Below are 18,967 nucleotides of genomic sequence, written 5' to 3' on the forward strand. Positions count from 1 at the left end.
GGAGTGAGCTCAACAAATAAGAGCTCAGCTTGGTTATAAAAATTTTTTTTTTTAAAAAGACAGTTTGGAGTCCAGAAACGAATTCAATAGATTTTGTGGAATGACTTCATGAAAGTCATTCCCACTGACCTCAGAGTCTGGATGAACCGAAGCAGGTATGTAGAGAAGAATTCTCCAACATTTTCCAAAGTGCAGCTCTGATCAGCAGCTTCTCAACACTTGGCTGAAACTATTGCTGCCAAACACAGGTTCAACAATTACGTTTAACCATTTCATCCATCCACTGAAAATGTTTTGTGATCAATAAAGACAAGGATTTTTACAGTTGCGTGTGACTTTAAGCATTTAATCTAAATGTACATTCCATGGTGAATCAATATAGAAACCTAGGAAACTTCTAATGACGCAAATACCTTTTCAGCCATTATGTGTATCAGCCATTATATGTAGAATATAACTCCGACTAACAAAAAATGATTTATGGGGATTTTTATTGTCTTTATGACTCGGCAATGTAAGAGATGAAATATAAAAAGAAGTAAAGTTCTTGTCAGAGGATGTAACTGATACAGTAAAGTAATGTGTAATGATAGTGGACCCAAAAGTATGTTTTATGCAAATGCGGCAGTCGCTAGTCAAATTAATGTCTTGGAATGGCAAGACATGCAAAATGCATATGTGAGGTCATGGTTGTTTTTATTTAAGTACTTTGTTGTTGTTTTTTATCGAGAATGTAATGAATCTAACCAAAAATAGCTATTGGTAATACCTTCTTCCAGTAGTTTCCATCTATGATGCTTGTGATTTCCTGCTGTATATCCTTTGATACAGCAGGAACACAGAACTGCAGCTCTCACACCTCAAATGTGAAGCTGCAGGTTTTAGCTGTAAATGATTGAAAACTGCTCAGAATCCTGGAGGGAAACTGCTACCAATAACTTACCTGCCTAATACACCATGGCCCATTTTTAACGTATATTCGTATATGCATTTATTGTATTATTCTGATTTAAAACATTCTTAAAGACATTTTCTGCACTACTGAAAAATGCATTTACTATGATCTGTTTTTTCCCCCGTAAGGACTGCTCAGAAATGACTGTGGTCCAGATAGAAATAAATACATTGAATACTTAACGACTAGATTTATCAGCCTGCATCCCAAAGGAAATGTTGACAAATTAAAGAAATCAAGTATACAACCAAATAAAGCAATCATATTTTATCTTTTATAAATATTTTCAGTCTTTGTGCAAAGCGAAGCTAAGAAAACGAACCAAAAAAAAAAAAAAACTAACTTTCTCCTAAAAACAGAAAATTCCCAGTGTAATAGTGAGTGCATAAATCCAGGTTCAGCACACTGGGAAAGATAAATAAATCACTTTGCATATTGATTACCATGGCTGATTTACATCATATTGTGTGAAAACTATTGTCATAAAGTTGTGAGACTGTATTGTGCATCACTTTGGTTGAGGGGAGTAAAAGCAAAGCACTTCACTACAATCTAAACCACGAGGACGTCACACCACATTCAAACAGGAGTATAAGGCACAAATATTGACAAGTCGCATCAACAAAAACTTCAAGTTCTTTTCAAAAGAGAAATGCTTTTCAAGCACTTTTGCCACAGTGCACATGTGGCTTTTTGTTTTACAAAAAATTAAATAATCAGCAAAACAGCATGAATGTTTTCAAAATCGAAACAATTAAATGAACGATTCAAAACCCAATCGGCTGTACGTTTTCTTTCAGTTACATCAGACCAGAGCAATAATAAAGGCAGTTTAACCCATCAGTTCTTACCATGAACAAGCCCGTTGTGCTGGTTTCCAGAGTAAAACACAGGTTAAAAAAAAAAAAAAGATGATTCATAGTGACAATGAGATGCATAACCCCTGAGTTTGAGGACAAATACTGACGTCATACATTGTTCAGTTCAACAAACCTTCAAAGTACCCCTCAATAACAGAACTGCGTTTTAGTAGATCAAGCAACCATCTGAGGGTAAAATGACCTCGTGTGACGGGAAGAGCAGTGATGTCTTCAGAACATGGTGGAATCTGGGAATTTCTGTACATTTCTGTGACTAAAGTGTCTGAAAAACTACTGAAAATTAAATGAGTCAAACAATGACAAGGTCTATAAAGTTGAAACCTGAAGGAAATACCCTGTTCCAACTGAGGAGATTTTATCAGACCTGAAACAGCTGAGTTTGGTTCATAAAACCAACAGAAGAAGCATCTTTACTGAAACATGGGGAGAAACTACAGCACAGTGACCACCACTGGAAAACATTCAATGTGCTCAGAGAAGAAGATTTTCTGGGGGTTTTTTGTGTTGACGAACACAATTACACAAAATATGTTTGTATCATCAGGTTTGTTTGTTTTTTTTAATTACTTTTAAACGTGAATTGGCTGTTTGACTGTAATCACTTGTATTTCAAATGTGTGTGCCTACATTGATTAGATTTCTTGTTGCAAATCTAAGTTTCAAAAATGCCTTTGCTTAGTGTTTCTTTAGAAGCGTTTTGATTGCCATCAATCACTGTGTGTGTTGCGAGTATAGATGACGGTTTGTCTAACGTGCTTGTCTATGAATTTGCAGCAACACCGACTTGTGACGTTAGCAGGTTGTAAAGCTCCGGATACCTTCGGGCACAACAGCAATTCTGTGAATTCTTTTAAAATTCTTTGAATAAAACTGCGTGGATGCTTCAGCCCAGACATTCAATGTTCTGCATCCCGACAAGGCACCGGGTCTTTTCCAACACTTTCTAATCCAGGTGCGTTTTGTGTCGTCCTTTCCACTCCCACCACAGAGATTACTCACAAATGTCACTTGCTTTGTGTGTTTGGCAATATAAATTGTAAGTGGTGTTTCATATTCGGGGGAAGATGTAGCAGCTTTAACTGCAACGACCCTGATTTCAAGTGTCCACCAAATAACAGCAACAACAACAAAAAGTCTCACAATCTATAATCCTGTGTCGAGGAGTCTGCCGCCAGTTGTGTGCAGTGAATAAATCCAGAGGACTTCCTCACCCGAGTCCCGGTTCCTTATTTACTGGCTACTCAGAGGAGATGTGGACTGTGATACAGGCGAAGGCAGGTCTGCAATCTCCCCCCCTCATCTGACACGCCTCTGAATCAGAGGCCGTTATCTGCTGGAGAGCAACCTCCCTCCGCTTCGCCGGCTCGCGGCCGTGGGGAATGAGGCGACGCCGGGGTCAGTGGGTGAAGCTCTTCTTGATGGCCACGTTGGGAAAGACGCCGGAGAGCTCCTGGACGACCCGAACATCTATCTGAGAGCAGAAGGACACGTCCAGGAGGAGGAGCCGAGGACACGCCTGGAGGAGTTTCTTCAGAGAGGCGGCGCTCACGAGGCGCGTACCTGCACGTTTTTTGGTTTTGTTTTGTTTTTTGCAGGGCAGAGGGGAGACATGCAGACGTACACCATTATTAATACATTCAGGAATTAACAACTGATTCGTCATTTAACTTAATTTACTGCATTTCACAATACCATGATTAACAAAACTCATTCTCTAAAAAAAAAAAAAAAAACACTTGATCCGTTTGAACTGCGGCCCAAAAAGTGGCACTTCAGCAGAGTTAGCCTGAATGACACTCGTGCTCCTGCTGTCAAGCACATCAACTTATGCAACTGGAGCTCCAGTGTCGCTGCACAGCTGTCACTGCCACCGCGTGCTGCTGCAACTTTGCTTAGTCTGCAATATTTTATTCATGTCAATACTAAGCAGATTGTTTGGGTTTCTGTTTGCAGCTAACTTGAAAGTTTTCTTTTTCTTAAAGTTTCAACTTGAAAACTTGGTTGTGCCACAAATTGATTATGTCCAAATGTGGGGACAAGCTAAAATCACCAGTGCAATGTGGGTGGACGACCACAGCAACACAGGCACTGTTTTCAGGGTCATTTACCCCAGAATAACTATTAAGACGGTTGATTGTTTTATTCACGTTCAAATCAAAGGTGAATAATCTAAAGAAAGAATAAATACGGGCAGGACGACACAGTAAGACAAGACATGGATGTCATAATGAAATACGTCTATGCCTTCACAGCACTTTGATGACTCAATAATTAGGAGAATAAGGCGGAAGTGTTGAAATGCCAGGTCATGTGTGGTCAGGGCTTACCCAGGATGTCGAGGTGTTGCAGTGAGGGGCAGCCGGTGGCCAGCTCCTCCACGTCGGAGTCGCACACGGTGCGGTTGGCAGTGAGGAAGAGCTTTCGCAGTCGCGGCAGGCTGCGGGCGAGGTGCTGGAAACACCCGGTGCTGCTCTGCAGCGTGGGGCACCAGCCCAGGTCCAGCTCCTCCAACATCCTGAAACACAACAGACCAGACGGGGGGGGGGGGGGGGGTGAGATTCACATTGTGGGAAGTGGATCAAAGTCTCACTTTCAATCAGAAGCTTGATGTCGTCTTGAGGGCAAAGTGGCTCCATCACCCAGTGAAGCAGTGATGTCTGAACTAAGCTTTAAAGAAATGACATCAAGTGTCAGAAATCAAAAGAAAACATTCAAGGTGTTACAAAAATGACACAGAGGAACAGATAAAAAAAATATAACATCAATCTATGAAGGCATTAAGTCTGATGTGTTGATCCAACAAAATCCTGAAAACCATTACAAGGTACAACTACTTTGTAACTGTACTGAAGTGCATCTTTCAGTTATCTGTAATTCAGTATTTAGTTTCCAAACAATGCGTTGCTTTGACATTAGAAAACAGAAATCTACTCTGAGAAATTAAAGGCAGTTTTATGATCAGTGCTCACTTTAGGCTTTCAATTGTCTGGATTTATTGTTGACAAATACCAGACTTGTTATACTTAGACTTTATATCATAGACTATTTTATAGTTTTTAACTTGTCCATATAACATGTTCATATCATTTTAATGTCATGCTATACTTTCTCCTCAGTCCAGCCAAGGTCATGAACTCTTTAGGAATTGACCTACATTTAAAGTACGATATGACAAACACGGGCAACACAGTTAGATTGTGTCTACGTGTTCGTTTCAGAGTCTGTACTTTCATATTCTCGCTTGATTTAATGAGCTGACTCGGTGCTTCTTGCCGCCTGCATACTTTATTGTGCTGTGACATATCCTGTGACTTGGGAAGCTCATTAAAAACAAAGAGGCAGTAAACCATCCGCCGTGTCTTACCTGCATCCGGACACGAGCTCGGCCAGGCCTCGATCCGTCAGGTTTCTGCAGCGCCACAGGTCCAGGGAGCACAGCAAGCGGCAGCGGGCGGCCAGCATACTGGCCACAACGTCGTAGTCCTCGATCTGAAGGAGAGGAAGTGTTTAAGCGTTGTTTACTCCCTCTTGTGTGTGCCGACGTCCACAGTGCAATGACCGCCAAAGCTCTACGGTAATCTGTGGAGGGTCGTCACCGGCAGCTCCGCATCAGGCTCCTGCGGTTGATTCAGATGTGACGGCGTGTGAATGGTTACATTGTTTGAGCTATCGTTTAATAAAGCCGAGATTCTGTGATCTTTCCCCGCTCTGGAGTGTCATTCTGTCACCGTCAGTCTTTTTAAAATGTGCGCCTTAAAAAAAAAAAAGGCGCTATGAGCAAAAAGTAAGTCACGATTGAGTCAGTCTGCAGTCCACCGCCCCCCCAACTGTCGCTTTTGTGTATACTGAGGAAAACTTTCCAAATGTTGTGGTAATAAGAAGAGGATTGACTCAGTATTGGCTGACTTGTGACACATAACCCGACTTCTTCAAGAGCCAGAGAACAAAGCAGCAACAGAGAAAGCAAAAAATATAAAGTCTGTGTAACTGATTTGTGTTTACAGGGCTGTTATTGTTCTTTGGTGTCAGGTAATGTTGGCCATATTTCCTCCTTTTATCCAAACATGAAAGCAAAGAAATGCAATTAACAGCTCAGCAGCCGATTCGAAAGCACCTAGCCCTCAGAGATGACAGCAGACGGGGCATTTCTCAGAGTTTGCCGTGGATGGAAACTCAAACTTTGGATGGAAACTCAAACTTTGGCTGGAAGAGTCTTTATGCAGCTCCGTTGCCAAATGCTGCATAACTTCACGTCTAATGATGACAGTTAAGCCTTACGAAAAGAGGAGGGACTACTTTTGGATTTTATTTCACCTTTATTCTGCTGCCTCGGTAACTGCACTGAATACCCATTAGTTTTGTGATTCAATGGGTCATTTTAATTAGTTAAAGCCGAAGTGAGTTGGAAAAATATTTAGTCTTGCAGCAATCTATGCCAACAAAAACTCCCAAACAATATTCTGAATATTCACTAAAATGGGGAGTTTAATAAGTACATTTTACATTTTAAATGAAAAGACAACATTAATACTACATGTTACTGCTCTCTGTCATGGAGCAGTTTTCCAACATGGAGCATAATCAAAGGAAAATATTTGCTTTCATTTTTTTGCACAGTTATAAAGACAGGAAATAAAACAGCCAGTCAGACTTTGTGCAGGGATAAAAAGATGTACCTGCCACTGCTGCTAAAGAGGTAGCGAAGTATAATAATGATAGTGTGCCGTTTTACACTTGTATTTCTAAATATTAAACCATATTATAATGGGAGTGACATTTTGTAAAGAGTCAACCATGCAAACTGTCCTCATTATATTCATTTTAATTACAGCATGGCTGTTTTTTAAAAATATATTTGAAAAGATTAGGTAAAAAACTATATGGTTAGGTATTTTTGAAGAGATTTCAGGGGTCTGGAACCTGTAGCGCCAGAGCCACAGGAGTGGCTCTTTAGTCCTTCCAGAGCCACTTCCTGAAGCATTCAGAAAATTATCCCGATATCAATAATTTAGGTTATTTACACAAAAGTCCTTTTCAAAAAGACTCAACACCTGGCTAAAAGAGGCCTACTTAAATGGTAAAAATTGCCAAAACAAAAATAAATAGCCAAAAATGCTAAAGCAGCTTGAAAGAGCCAAAATAATCTTGACATTTCAGCTTTTTAACTGTCTAAAAAAAAAAAAAACTAAAAATTAAAATGAAACTGTTCAAATCAGGTCCAAAAAGAGCTAACAATGTTGTGAATTTTTTCCCATCCTAAAATGGAATTGAAACATCCTGAATGCAAATTTCTGTACATACATTAAAAACTAGGCATAGAATTTATTAACTTGTGTTTGCCTCATTTTAAAAGGTAAATATATTTTGCGGCTCCACTCGCATTTGATTTATTGGAAATTTACAAAAACGGCTGTTTTTGGCCATAAAGGTTGCAGACCCCGGGACTAAAGAGTTTAACAATTTTCTTACCATGACCGTAGGAAATGTGTACTGTCATGTTTGTTCTGAGCTGTTACTGTTACACATAATAAACAAAGTAATAAGCTTTGCTCAATGCCATTAGCACTGGCTCTGTTTAATTTGAGTGAGAACTTGCTGCTCCCTCTGCCGTCATCCACACGGGTGTGTGTGTGTGTGTGTGTGTGTGTGTGTGTGTGTGTGTGTGTGTGTGTGTGTGTGTGTGTGTGTGTGTGTGTGTGTGTGTGTGTGTGTGTGTGTGTGTGTGCTTGTGTTCTCACCCTGACACAGCTTCCCAGGTTGAGATGTCTCAGCTCTATGCAGAAGGTCAGGATGCTCAGGATGGCTGTTTGCTGCAAGACAAACACAACAAAAAAGCTTGATAAATCACACTGATACAAAGTGTTACTGCCAATGTTGAGTACAAATTTGGGAATATTGAAGCGACTGGAGGCCTGTGATTTGAAAAACATCGCCGGGGTCATCAACAACATGAACTCTGATCAAATAACCTCAACCAGCATGTCATTCAAAGCATTCAAAGTGATTTGTTGTCTACTTTCGGTCCCGTGTTCAGTAGTATGGGAATTTAATATTGTGCCGAGGATCATTTTTACAGCTCCTCGTAGGCCAAAGTGAAGTGAGGACATAGAAGCCTCCAGCGGGCCTCAGCTGCAACGGAGGAACGGGAATTCGATGCTGCAACTGCCAACACGTGTACCTCGGCATCACATCCGAGAAAAGTGGCGGACGTGAAAGTGAAAGTGTGTGTGTGCGCGCGTGTGTGTGTGTGTGTGTGTGTGTGTGTGTGTACTCGACTCGTACTCTGGCATCTTTTTAAACGCCTCTCTGCGGCGAGCTAGCCATTTAATTAGAGTGGTGACAGGGTAATGACAGCTGAGATGTCAGTGGGGGGGGGGCCCCCGGCGCGCACACACAGCTCGCTCTGTTTGTCCGGGCGTAAACAACGTGCAGCACGCTGCCTGGCTCCGCCACGGGAAACTCGACACTGCCTCCTGCACCGCAACGCCGCTGTGAAACGCGACAAACACTGGAGAGATGCTGAGGTGCAACACCAGAACACAAGACTGTGGTTTTACACGTCTGACACGCCTGAACCTGAAGACATGTGGCGCAGGCTGATTTCTTTTTTTTAAGCCTCGAGAGTTTATTCGGGTCATGAAACCAAAACAATACTCAGCTGCAAACAAAACAAAACAAAAAAAACGCCATCACAGAGGAAATAAGGGTTTACTTCATGACTGAATTTCTGATACTCTGCTGGAATTAAGTCAATTGTCTGGGACACCTGCATTTGTCCGTAAATAAACTAACACGTTAATGTATCATCATGATTAATCTCATTAAACATTTTAATGCAATCAACCCATCTGCAGTGCAGAATGAAGGTACGCGACCACAGGATCCGTCAATTTATCGCATTCCCTGTGAAAGGCACCGCGGTGCATGCTGGGTGAGGTGCGCTCGGAGCTGTGTTGTCGTTCGCCGGAGGCGCATCAAGTAGAATCCAGCCAACTTTATGCAATTGAGGCGCAGGGGGGAGCAGCGGTCCGATCGAAACTTTCGCAAAAGGTCTAATCTGGCTATAATGGAAGCAAATTGAGGACAGAGTCAGCAACTGCTTATCTTATTTCTCACCTCAAATGTTTTCAGAAATACTATTCGCTCAACTGTTTTAGAAACAATAGAGAAAGTTTGCAACCAAGTCGCCACTCTGGTTCGGTGTGACCTCCAGGAGCAGACAGCCCCAAGACACTGAGTCTCCTCTTGGACAATGTCAACAAGTTAATTTGTCTTTCAGTAGCTGCCTGAAAAAGGAGTAACGAGGCCACGTTAGTGAAGATTAATGTTTGTTTTGAAAAAAAAATCCCTCATTTCAAGGCTTGAGTCTTTCATCCCCCCTTTCTCTGAGTTGAGAGTCGTGGCAGCCGAGTTGATCCTCGCAGTCCGTCAGACACAATAACACCTCACAGAGGGACAATATGCAAAGTCCACACAGGCTGCCTCTTGGTCATGAGAGTGAAATCCAAAAAAGGACAATTGACAATTGTGTGGTTTGATACTTTCAAGAGGAGTGAGAGAAAGAAAAAAAAAAATCACAAAGCGGAGGGGTTGTATCACACAAACAAAAATATTCCATTTGAAATTTGAGGTTTTACTTCTCAAACAGAAACACGATATGGAAGCTCATTTAACATGACTGTCACAATACACTTTGGAAAGACTTGTGCCACTCTCAGAAATACTTTTCCTTTGTTTGAGATTTCTTCGTCTAGACTGAAGGATTGATTATTGTAAAAAAAAAGGCAGTGCCAGCAAATCATTACCCAACAACTTGACTTGACTTTTTTATACGCTAAAGTAAAAGATACAGCCCAATATATTTGTCATAAGATCTCACCTGTGATCTATTAATGTAAGTACTCAGGCTGTTCACCAAAAAAAACATTCAACTCAGAGATGCGAGTAAAAACCAAGTTAAAAAATTGATTATTTGATCAGTTTCTCAGGTACGCGGATGATCACACCCACCTCTATCTTTGTGCGGTAGAGCACCAGCCTGCGGAGGCGTGTGAGCTTGGAGATGTGCGTGAAGGCCTGTGGGTTTAGGCGATCGCAGGAGGACAGGTTGAGCTCCTGCAGCCCGGGACAGGTCTGAGAGATGACCTCCAGACACGCTTCATTCAGGAAGTGGCAGCATGACATTTCCAGACAAACCAGGCTGAGCCCGCAGGCCTTCATGAAACTGTGGAACCAGACAAATGAAGAGGGGATGAGAAAGGAGAGGAAAATCAGTCAGAATTCTAGCTATCAATCCGCTTTATACACCCTCGTGATCATTTGTTTAGGTTTTGTTATTAAATTACACAGGAACCATTCAGTTTGTTTTCTCGCTCACAATTTGTTTCTCCTTCAAAACCGCTTGGACTTGTGATTATTTCCTACTTTTCCCAAGGTCGTCTCCATGTTTTGTAGTACTTGTAACCCACTGCTAGCCTGACCTGCTGAAGCCTGTCAGGGTGAGAGCTCCACGGTTGCCAGTCCAGGACAGGTTGAGCCTCTGGAGGAGGGTGCAGCGACTCTGCAGGTGTCCCAGGGAGGCGTCACTCAGCCGGGCCCAGTAGGGCTGCAGACTCAGCTGGGTGTACTGCAGCGGGTCGCAGCAGTGCTGGTGCAGGAGCTTACAGCTCTGGGCCAGACGGCAGAGGTCTGGCAGGGTCAGGTGGCTCAGTATCAGCTGGATGAGCTGCAGACGGAAGATGGGGAGAGAGGTTAGGAGGGGGGGGGGGGAGGAAAGGTTAAGACGAGGGAGGCGAAGACAGGACAAACATAAAGAAGAGACAAAACGTGTTACATCTGCCGAGAGAACACGGCAGAAAGACACAGAAGCATTAAAGAGGAGCGGAGCCGAGTGGAGGAAACAGAGTGGAGTGGGGAATGTTAATTGCGTCCCCTCTGTCAGGCACATCTAAATAGTGGTTATCTGGGACACAAAGCACTGATAGCAGGATCAGTGGCGAGGTGAGTCGGCTTGTTTTGCACTCTGTTCGTGCTCCTCTCAAAGAAAAAGAATGACTCTGCCTGTGTGTGTGTGTGTGTGTGTGTGTGTGTGTGTGTGTGTGTGTGTGTGTGTGTGTGTGTGTGTGTGTGTGTGTGTGTTGCCGTGAATTAACAATACGCTGTGTTCAAGCGGGTATCAGCTGACAGATAATAGCTATATTGTGTTTCTGAAACTACCGCACGGCGGTTGTGAAGACTGCCGTTAATGGCAGCGGTTTGGAGCAGAGATAAGAAGATGAATATCAAGAGAGGAGCCGGTGTTTTGAAGCTCGCCTCAAACAACATGATACTGTCTCCTCGACATGAAAATGACTCTGTTCCAACCTGCCCCCGAGCCACGACGTTCACGTGTTTGTGAGGAATCCTGGTAGAGACAGTGTACACATGTACAGGGGACATAAATTACTCAGAAGACTACAGGCTGGCGAACCCCAGTGTAAACAAGAAACAACTTAAATCACAGACCATGATCAGCTGAGCAAATGTTTTATGAGGAAAGATGTGTAAACAGCTTCTCTGTGAGAGCCGCGGGATGATCGCAGGCAGTTTTGATAGGTTTAACTGAATTTCAATATAAGTTCTTTTGACGACGAGTCAGTATGGATCTCTTTAAGTGACAGAATGCACAGAAACTGTACATCAGTGGATTAAAAAAAAAAAAAAAAAAAAAAAAAAAAAAAACTCCGGCCTTAATGGTGCATTCATTAGAACCGAGGAAATAGATTAAATCCCACTCCCTTAAAAAAAAAAGAAATCCACCCGACCATGGTCAAAGTGAGTGCATCTTACATTAAAATAAGTCTGATGTCCTGTGCATAATCATGTTTTTTTTTTTGTTTTTTTTACATTTTTCATTTTTTTTGCTGGAGTCCACCTGGAGTGTTGGTTTTTGATGTTTAAACACTGTAAACAGGGAATTGGAATGATAGCAACTGGTGTATATCTCATATCTCAATTGTGTGAATGCAGCATAAGCCCGAAAAACAAGATCACCTCTGAAACACGCAAAAAAAAAAAAACTTTTCATGTTCATCCCCAAGTACACACACCAATGCGCGAGTGATGCAGCATTCACATGATTCATAGAACAGATATCCTGATCACTTCGGTGGTATAGGATCGGGCTGTTTTCAGAGTTTCTACATTTATCGGCAAACTGAGTGCCTCAATTCAGCCAATTTTAAGATATTTTGTGACAGCTGCCATAAACTGAGCACATGCTGTAAATGACCATACAACATCCCCACCACAGCAGCATCAGAATCATCGTGGCTAAATGTCAGCAGTGTGGAAATATTCGAGAGCAGAAAATGAAAACTATTGAGGTGCGTGAAAGCAGTAGACTGCAAACCAAATGAGCTGTGCGATGCAAATGACTGAATAAATGTACAGTTATCCACAAAACAAAAGGACAGTATGAAAGTCGAGTTGCTTTAATCACTGCAGTGTGTCCTACCGGTCACATTGTAGATATAATATTTAAGTATATTTGAAACATGGTCTTACTGAAACTTTACAACAATATGTGACAATAAAGGAGATCACTTAAAACAAGAAGTGACCACTATTAATTTTACGATAGACATCTGGTGCTCTGATATTTGGCCCATGCCACAGCTCACTGGGGGGGATTGGGACACTTTATACCTAAATGCAGCAGTGTTGTAATCATGTCAGTTGCACAGATCTCACACAGGAAAGCATATGGAAGATGATGAGCGACACAGGAATAAACATGAGTCTATGTCATTCTGTACATCATAACACCAATTTGAAGTAAATGCAGCAAATGTATGTGTTAGATTGGGAAAGTATCGTATAGCCGATTACTAAATAATACAAATGTGCACGTGGAGCCAAAAGTTTGGATGACCAATGCTAATGTATAAAGTGTACAGTTGCTTTTTAGTTCCCACACAGTTGAAGGTTGGCTGTCACTACAGCTCAGTGATATGCTACGTCCATACAGTGTTTCAATGTCTTTGTTAGCATCCCCCCCCCCCTCGTCTGTAAAGCATTTAAAAGTCCTGCTACAGTAGATGCTGTTCTTGTGATTGGACTATGACCTAACGTTTTTTACTTTTACTCAGAAAAAGGTACCACAGGCACAACATACCTCGAGGAAGCCACACTGTTTCAATGACGTGATCAACTGGAAACCTACAATTTCTGAGGAGGTGGTTCTTCTGGGTGGGACCGAGAACGCAGTAGAAGGTCTGTAATCACCTCATATGGCAGCCTGTCGAAGTATCCGTTGCCGGTCCTCTGGGGTTTTCCGTCCCCTCCTTGCCTGAAAGGACCTCCCAGGTCAGACAGCTCCTCCTCGCTGTCGCTCAGGTCGTTGATGTCGATGATCGGCATCTTATAAAGCGCCAGCATGGGCCTCTCTTTGACCCCCCGCAGGATGACGGCGTCCAGCTCCGTGTAGTAGTCCATCAGGGAGCTGTTGACCTCCAGACGCAGCAGGTTGGTGGGGAAGCTGATGTGCTTGATTTTAGGGGAGAACTGGCGTGCCTGGGGTGTCAGCGCCTTAGTGGGCTCCCCCGACCACAGCACCTCCCACCTGGGTAATAAAAAGCTCGTTTCAAGCTTACAGTGTAAAGACAGTGCAGTCCTTTAAGGTGCAAGTGACAGTGAGTCTGCTATGAAGAATATAAAATCTAACTATTTCTGTTTTAAATAAAATCAACACACTTCTCTTTTGCGATGAAGATCTCAGTTGGCAACTGGACGATGTTACACACCACATTATTATTCCACCTGGGTTCTCACTTCAGTTGCACATCTGCAGCTGCTGGCTCTGAGTTTCTAAGTTTGTTCTGCATATTTCGGGCACTGAATCAAACCTTAACTCCAATCAAAACAAAATCTCAGGAATCAGCAACCCTCAGAATCTCACAGACCACCGATTTAGATTAAAAAAAAAAGACCACAACCACATAAGGATGACAAGCATTCCCTGATTGTTTGACAACCAGCTGATAAGACTGTAAACCAGTTGTTACCAACACGAAGTCCAGGACACTTTTACAGACCTCCAACAATTGCAAGAACGGCTGTAGGAGTTATATATGTCAGAAAAACTTACAGGAACATATTTACATGTACCTCAGACCTTGGAAATGATTTTATAAGTTGTTGAGAGTGGGCGTTTCCTCGTTGGCTTCATTGTAATATTTTGGCGAATCATTGTGGAAAGGGGTCCACGGCCATTCTTAAAGGCTATTAAATCCAAAATTCACTTCATCTCATTTTTCATTGTGAGAAAAGGCTGTGTTCCTGTAATCTTTAGGGATGTTGTCATTTTTTTTTAAACTTCCCTTCTTTATTCAATATTTCTCATGTGTTTCACATTATAGTAACACTCATACTGGTCATTTATCATTAAAGTAAGCATTCCTTTCTTCAACATATCGTTTTCAAACTAAGTTTGGGAGCCGGTGTTGATCAATTTTTTCCCTCTCTCTGCAGGTCATGTGGATTCACTGTTTGTGCCGACGAACCACCAACACAAGCAAAGAGCTGTTTCACACCAGATGCCTCCCACCAATAGTTGAGACAGCAGACTAATCTTAATGGTTGGAGCATACATATTTTCATGAATAAAACTGATAGTGGTGAAGAAACTAATCATATCTCCTCATAGCCTGGATCACTTTGAACTTTTTCATCTGTTTGTATGTGGAGGGACTCAGAAAGCAAAACAGAGAGAAGAGGAAGGGTGTGGAGCATCATAATATTACACCAAAAGGTGAAACAGCAAATGTGAAATTTGGATTCTGCAGAAGACATCAGTTACCTGATGTCAGTTGGAGGGTTCTGGGAGAAGGGGTTGTGCGAACAGGCCAGGATCTGAACGATGGCTCCAGGGTAATACGTCTCGAACACCTCCACTGCTGTAGGGTAGACAGGCTCCTCAAAGCCCAGCTCAACATAATCCTGGCTGTAGAAGCCTTTAGGCGTGCGACGAAAAGCTTTTGGAGCACTGGCACACTGTTCCCACCATGTCCCGTACGCTCGGAACACAGCGGTTTGGGTGAAGTCCCCTGAGCTGGGGTAGACGTTGGGTGGCCCTGCCAGGTTCCACATGGTGTAAGACATGCTATTCTCACTGCCATAGTGGGAGCTGAAGTCCAGTACCTCCTTGGTGTACTGCTCCACCTCCACACTGACTGGCATCACCGCCCGCTGGCCGGATTCCACAGCCCGCCGACTGGTCAGAGCCTCGCCTCGAGTCCCGCTCCTGGAGCGCCGCCGCAGACAGATATAGTAAAACATGCTCAAGAGGGTTAACATAGGGAACTCTGGGACTGATGGGGGGGCAATGGGGAGAAACGGAGGCTAGAGGGAGGAAGAGCCTCCACCTACTGGGAGCACACTGGCTGAAGTGCTGGGGGTGTACAAAGCACAGGCCAGTGGCCTGGCTGCATGCATGACCTGTGGGTTAGGCAGAGACAAACACACAAGAGTGAGAACAGCAAGACAGCAAGTCTGACACAACACAGACTACATCAGCTGCTTCCTCTTAACATAGATCACTTTTACCAAAATCTTAATCTGACTGCGCATGGCAGGTTGCTTTGTGAATCTGGGAGTATTTTTTCGTTAAAAAAATAATTTTCATAGCCTGTTTAAAGGCCAACATACATTCATGGCTGACTAATGATGCATGCACTTTTCAAAACTTACTGGGAAGAAGACTCAACGCCATGCATCTTAATAACACTACACATGTACACTTATTAAGTCCTCAAATTTAGAAATAAAGCCATGTGCAAAATCTGATTTTAAAAATTCGCTTGTCAAACAGTGCAAGTCTTTGTCACAGAATTGCATGCCTCTACAACATGTTGCCAGTACCTGTTGACATGTTTATATTCACCATCATGTTACTCTGCAGGCTGCATTGAACCTGAGATTTAGAACTAAGCAAACAGGTCCAGGAGCAACAGGAGTCCCAAAAGTTTAAGTACAATTGATTCAACAGTAGATCATGGATGATAAAAACTATTCATAGTTTGCAAATAGGAGCACAGCTTTAGCCCGGTTTTGCTTTGTTGTTTGTTTGGGTTTTGTTTTGTTTTTTAGGCTTTTATTAAGCTGTGATTGCATTAAAGAGAACACGTTGACTATATGACTGCTTGATTATGGGGGCGACAAATAGCTATAATATTAATAACTTATCTTTCATGTGTCCTGTAAAACTGAATAGTACGGCTCAAGCTAGCCAAATCATCCCATAACATTAGCTAACTTGACAATTGTATTCAGTTTATCACCAAAGTTCACGTACGTTACACTCACTGCCATGAAGAAACGGTGTTCCCGGAGAGCCCAGTTCAGTAAAAAAAAAAAAAATATTGAAGTAACTGTTAGAGGGCTGAATTAATCCAGACAGGTGGGATTCTTCCACCAGCTGGTGCTGCTGTTAGCTGTGTTAGTAGCCAGCGTGAGCTAGCTGTGCTAACAACAAGCTGTCAAAACATTCATTTAGCCACACAAAACGAGCAAATCAAAGAGGGCGGAGTATGATATCAATTTACGGGGAACGTTGATCGATATATCCATTCATCGGGAACAATCTTCCTCTTTTCCTCAAGCTTCATCGGGATATTTCAACAAGATAAACCACAGTCTTGACGTTTAGCTTGTGCTGCCTTCCAAACAATCGGACAACGCGCTTATTCAGACAACCAGTAATATAATTTGGAGTCGAAAAAAGGCGATCTCATTTTTCACCACGGTCATAATATGCACATTTATTTTGCTTCACTATTAACATAGAATAAGATAAGAGAAAGTATGACATAAACAACCTGTGAAAGTCTTGTGTACAAATAGAGGTTGACGATGCGCAGAAAACGGAAGTTGGAAGTTCCGGAGAGGCCTTGAAAGCCGCAAACTGACTGACCGACCTGCACTACAAATTATCAACATCCGGTCGGGGCTCTTCAAACGCAAAGGATTGTGGGGAGTGGAGTTCATGGAAATTCGTCTGCACACTTTGTGACTACCACTCGTCATTTAACAGTTTTTTGCAACCTATATTGTTTCACAGTATAAGAAACAGGTTTAATGTCCATTAAACAAGTAAAATCTGTACATTGAACACGGGGAACTGAATATTTCAATCTCCAGTGAATTCAGTTCGTACACAATCAGCTTCACAGGTGGTCAGAACAGGAAAGTCATGATAACCATATCCCAACCTCATTTGTCATGTAAATACATGCATTTTTAAATTCATATTTACATGAAATGGGTAGCTATCATAAATACCAGAGTTGTAGAAGTGCTTGGTCACAGTTTGCCCCCTGATGATAATGACAATGACATTTGTGACCCCCACAGTATAAAAATGTCCCATCCCTGGTGTCTCTTATTAAGACAGGACACTCTGAAGGACACTATTAAAAGAAACATAAGAGTTACTTTAACATGTACCCAGCTACTTTTTGGATAAATAGTAAATGTATTCATTCTCTAATTCACTTTATGCAATTCAAGGTTGTGGGATACTGGCATGGTGCCAAGATGACATTGTTTTCACAAGATATTTACATTTTATATATTGCTCCAACCTATTTGAACTTTAGGGTTGTATAATTTTGTTTATGTCCAACCGCTAAAGTGGCAAATATTTTAAACTTTCTCCTTCTCACCCTTCAGCTTAACAATTTAAAATGGAAAGTTTTGTCATTGTAAGTCATAAATGATGAATGAGGGCATTTATTACTAAAGAACTTGTAAAATAACAAGATGAAACACTGCATTCTGTAGGGAAAAATATAACTTCAATGAACAAATACAGTATTTCTATCATTGAATGTGCAGTCAGCCTAATGGAGATCACTATGCTTAACATTCTATCAGTGTACCAAAGTGCTGGACTATATTCTAAACACATTATCAAACATAGCGTGTCAACCACTTAACTACTCTGCTGCCCTACTCTGCATGTAGGTTATATTATTGATTAAATTATATATAGACTCTTTACAAATTACTTATTTCTCTCACAGTTGAACTATTTCACACTTTAAACAATATTGCTGCATAATTAAAAACAGATGAAGCATCACATATCAACATTATTTAAAACAATAGCTGGAAAGATGATGATGTTAATGTGAACTCATATTGTACCCTCAAGTTTTATGTCCAGGAAAAGCTCAACCTCCACAAACATCACTTGGTTAGATGGTAGAAAGTCTTAGTCGAGCGCTTGGACAGAAATATGTGCTCCTTCATTCAGGAGAGAAAGTCCCAACGTCTCAATCTGGAGATCAGACAAATCAAAAATCACATTTTTCAGATTCATTCTTGTAAAAATTATTAAGACGCTGATGAGACGTCAAAGTGAACTTATCTCAGCATGTACACAGTATTGCTGCGGGTCACCAGAGACACAACCCGAGGTTCATTGTTGTTGTCTCCCATTCCGGCTCAGACCCATCTACACAGAAAGACCTGCAGAACGACCAACACAACAGAATAAGTATGTTTGTGTATTCAAGGAGATGCTCCAGCTTTGTGCTGCACACTTTTTAACTCCACGTGAGGTGGTGCAGCATCATTTCATCACATTTAATGCAAACTCCCAGTACATAGTCAGTGAATACTGTCACTTTAAAGCAGTTAAGTGTTTTTTAAGAAGATGTTATGTGGATATTTATAATCATGGGAGGATTCCTTGTCTTTAAGTGTCTTTTCAGTGCCAGGTCTGAAGAGAATGAAGGCCTGTTGTCAGAGGACTGCCAGAGAAACAGCCAAGTGCAGTTCTTTGAAACAATCCTTCTTCAGAACTACCCGGTCCATCAATCAGAACCCACCTCTCTTTTATTCCGACAGGAGAACCTTCATGAAGCATGACTCCTTCACCTCTCATCCCTCCACCCGGGCCCAGGGGGACAGTTCAGCCTGCTTTATTCTATATTAACCTCCATGTTTCCTGTTGCCTGTTCAGTGCCTCTTTGCTTTGCTCTGTTCTCCCTCTCCTCCACTTGATCACCCTTGATTGTGGTCTGGTGAGTCTCTCCAGCACTGCCTCTAGTGTATTTAAGCTGTCAGTCTGTCTCGGTGTTCCTCTGTT

At 42.0% G+C, this 18,967-nt stretch overlaps 1 protein-coding gene across 2 annotated transcripts; it reads right to left on the reverse strand.

The window, feature by feature from the left end:
• Positions 1 to 210: 210 nt before the first annotated feature.
• fbxl4 (F-box and leucine-rich repeat protein 4) lies at positions 211 to 16,732 on the reverse strand. Of its 2 annotated transcripts, none has more exons than XM_080501262.1 (9): positions 16,692 to 16,732; positions 14,675 to 15,312; positions 13,102 to 13,438; positions 10,317 to 10,561; positions 9,847 to 10,060; positions 7,575 to 7,646; positions 5,201 to 5,325; positions 4,164 to 4,351; positions 211 to 3,396 (listed from the first exon to the last, which is right to left on the reverse strand). In XM_080501262.1, the coding sequence occupies exons 2-9, from the start codon at positions 15,169 to 15,171 to the stop codon at positions 3,233 to 3,235; spliced, it is 1,842 nt and encodes a 613-aa protein (XP_080357388.1). In that variant the 5' UTR covers positions 15,172 to 15,312; positions 16,692 to 16,732; the 3' UTR covers positions 211 to 3,232. The 2 variants fall into 2 exon arrangements, with proteins under 2 accessions (XP_080357388.1, XP_080357387.1); XM_080501261.1 differs by lacking the exon at positions 16,692 to 16,732 and adding an exon at positions 16,169 to 16,513.
• Between the last annotated feature and the right edge of the window lie 2,235 nt (positions 16,733 to 18,967).

Source organism: Blennius ocellaris (assembly GCF_963422515.1).
Source record: "Blennius ocellaris genome assembly, chromosome: 8".
In the NCBI taxonomy this organism is placed as follows: domain Eukaryota; kingdom Metazoa; phylum Chordata; class Actinopteri; order Blenniiformes; family Blenniidae; genus Blennius; species Blennius ocellaris.

Coding starts and splice junctions, on each gene's coding strand:
- fbxl4 (XM_080501262.1), bottom strand. CDS start 15,171: ATGTTAACCCTCTTGAGCATGTTTTACTATATCTGTCTGCGGCGGCGC. Junction 13,439..14,674: donor AACCCTCCAACTGACATCAG/GTAACTGATGTC, acceptor TTTATTACCCAG/GTGGGAGGTGCTGTGGTCGG. Junction 4,352..5,200: donor GAGCTCGTGTCCGGATGCAG/GTAAGACACGGC, acceptor GTTGTGTTTCAG/GATGTTGGAGGAGCTGGACC.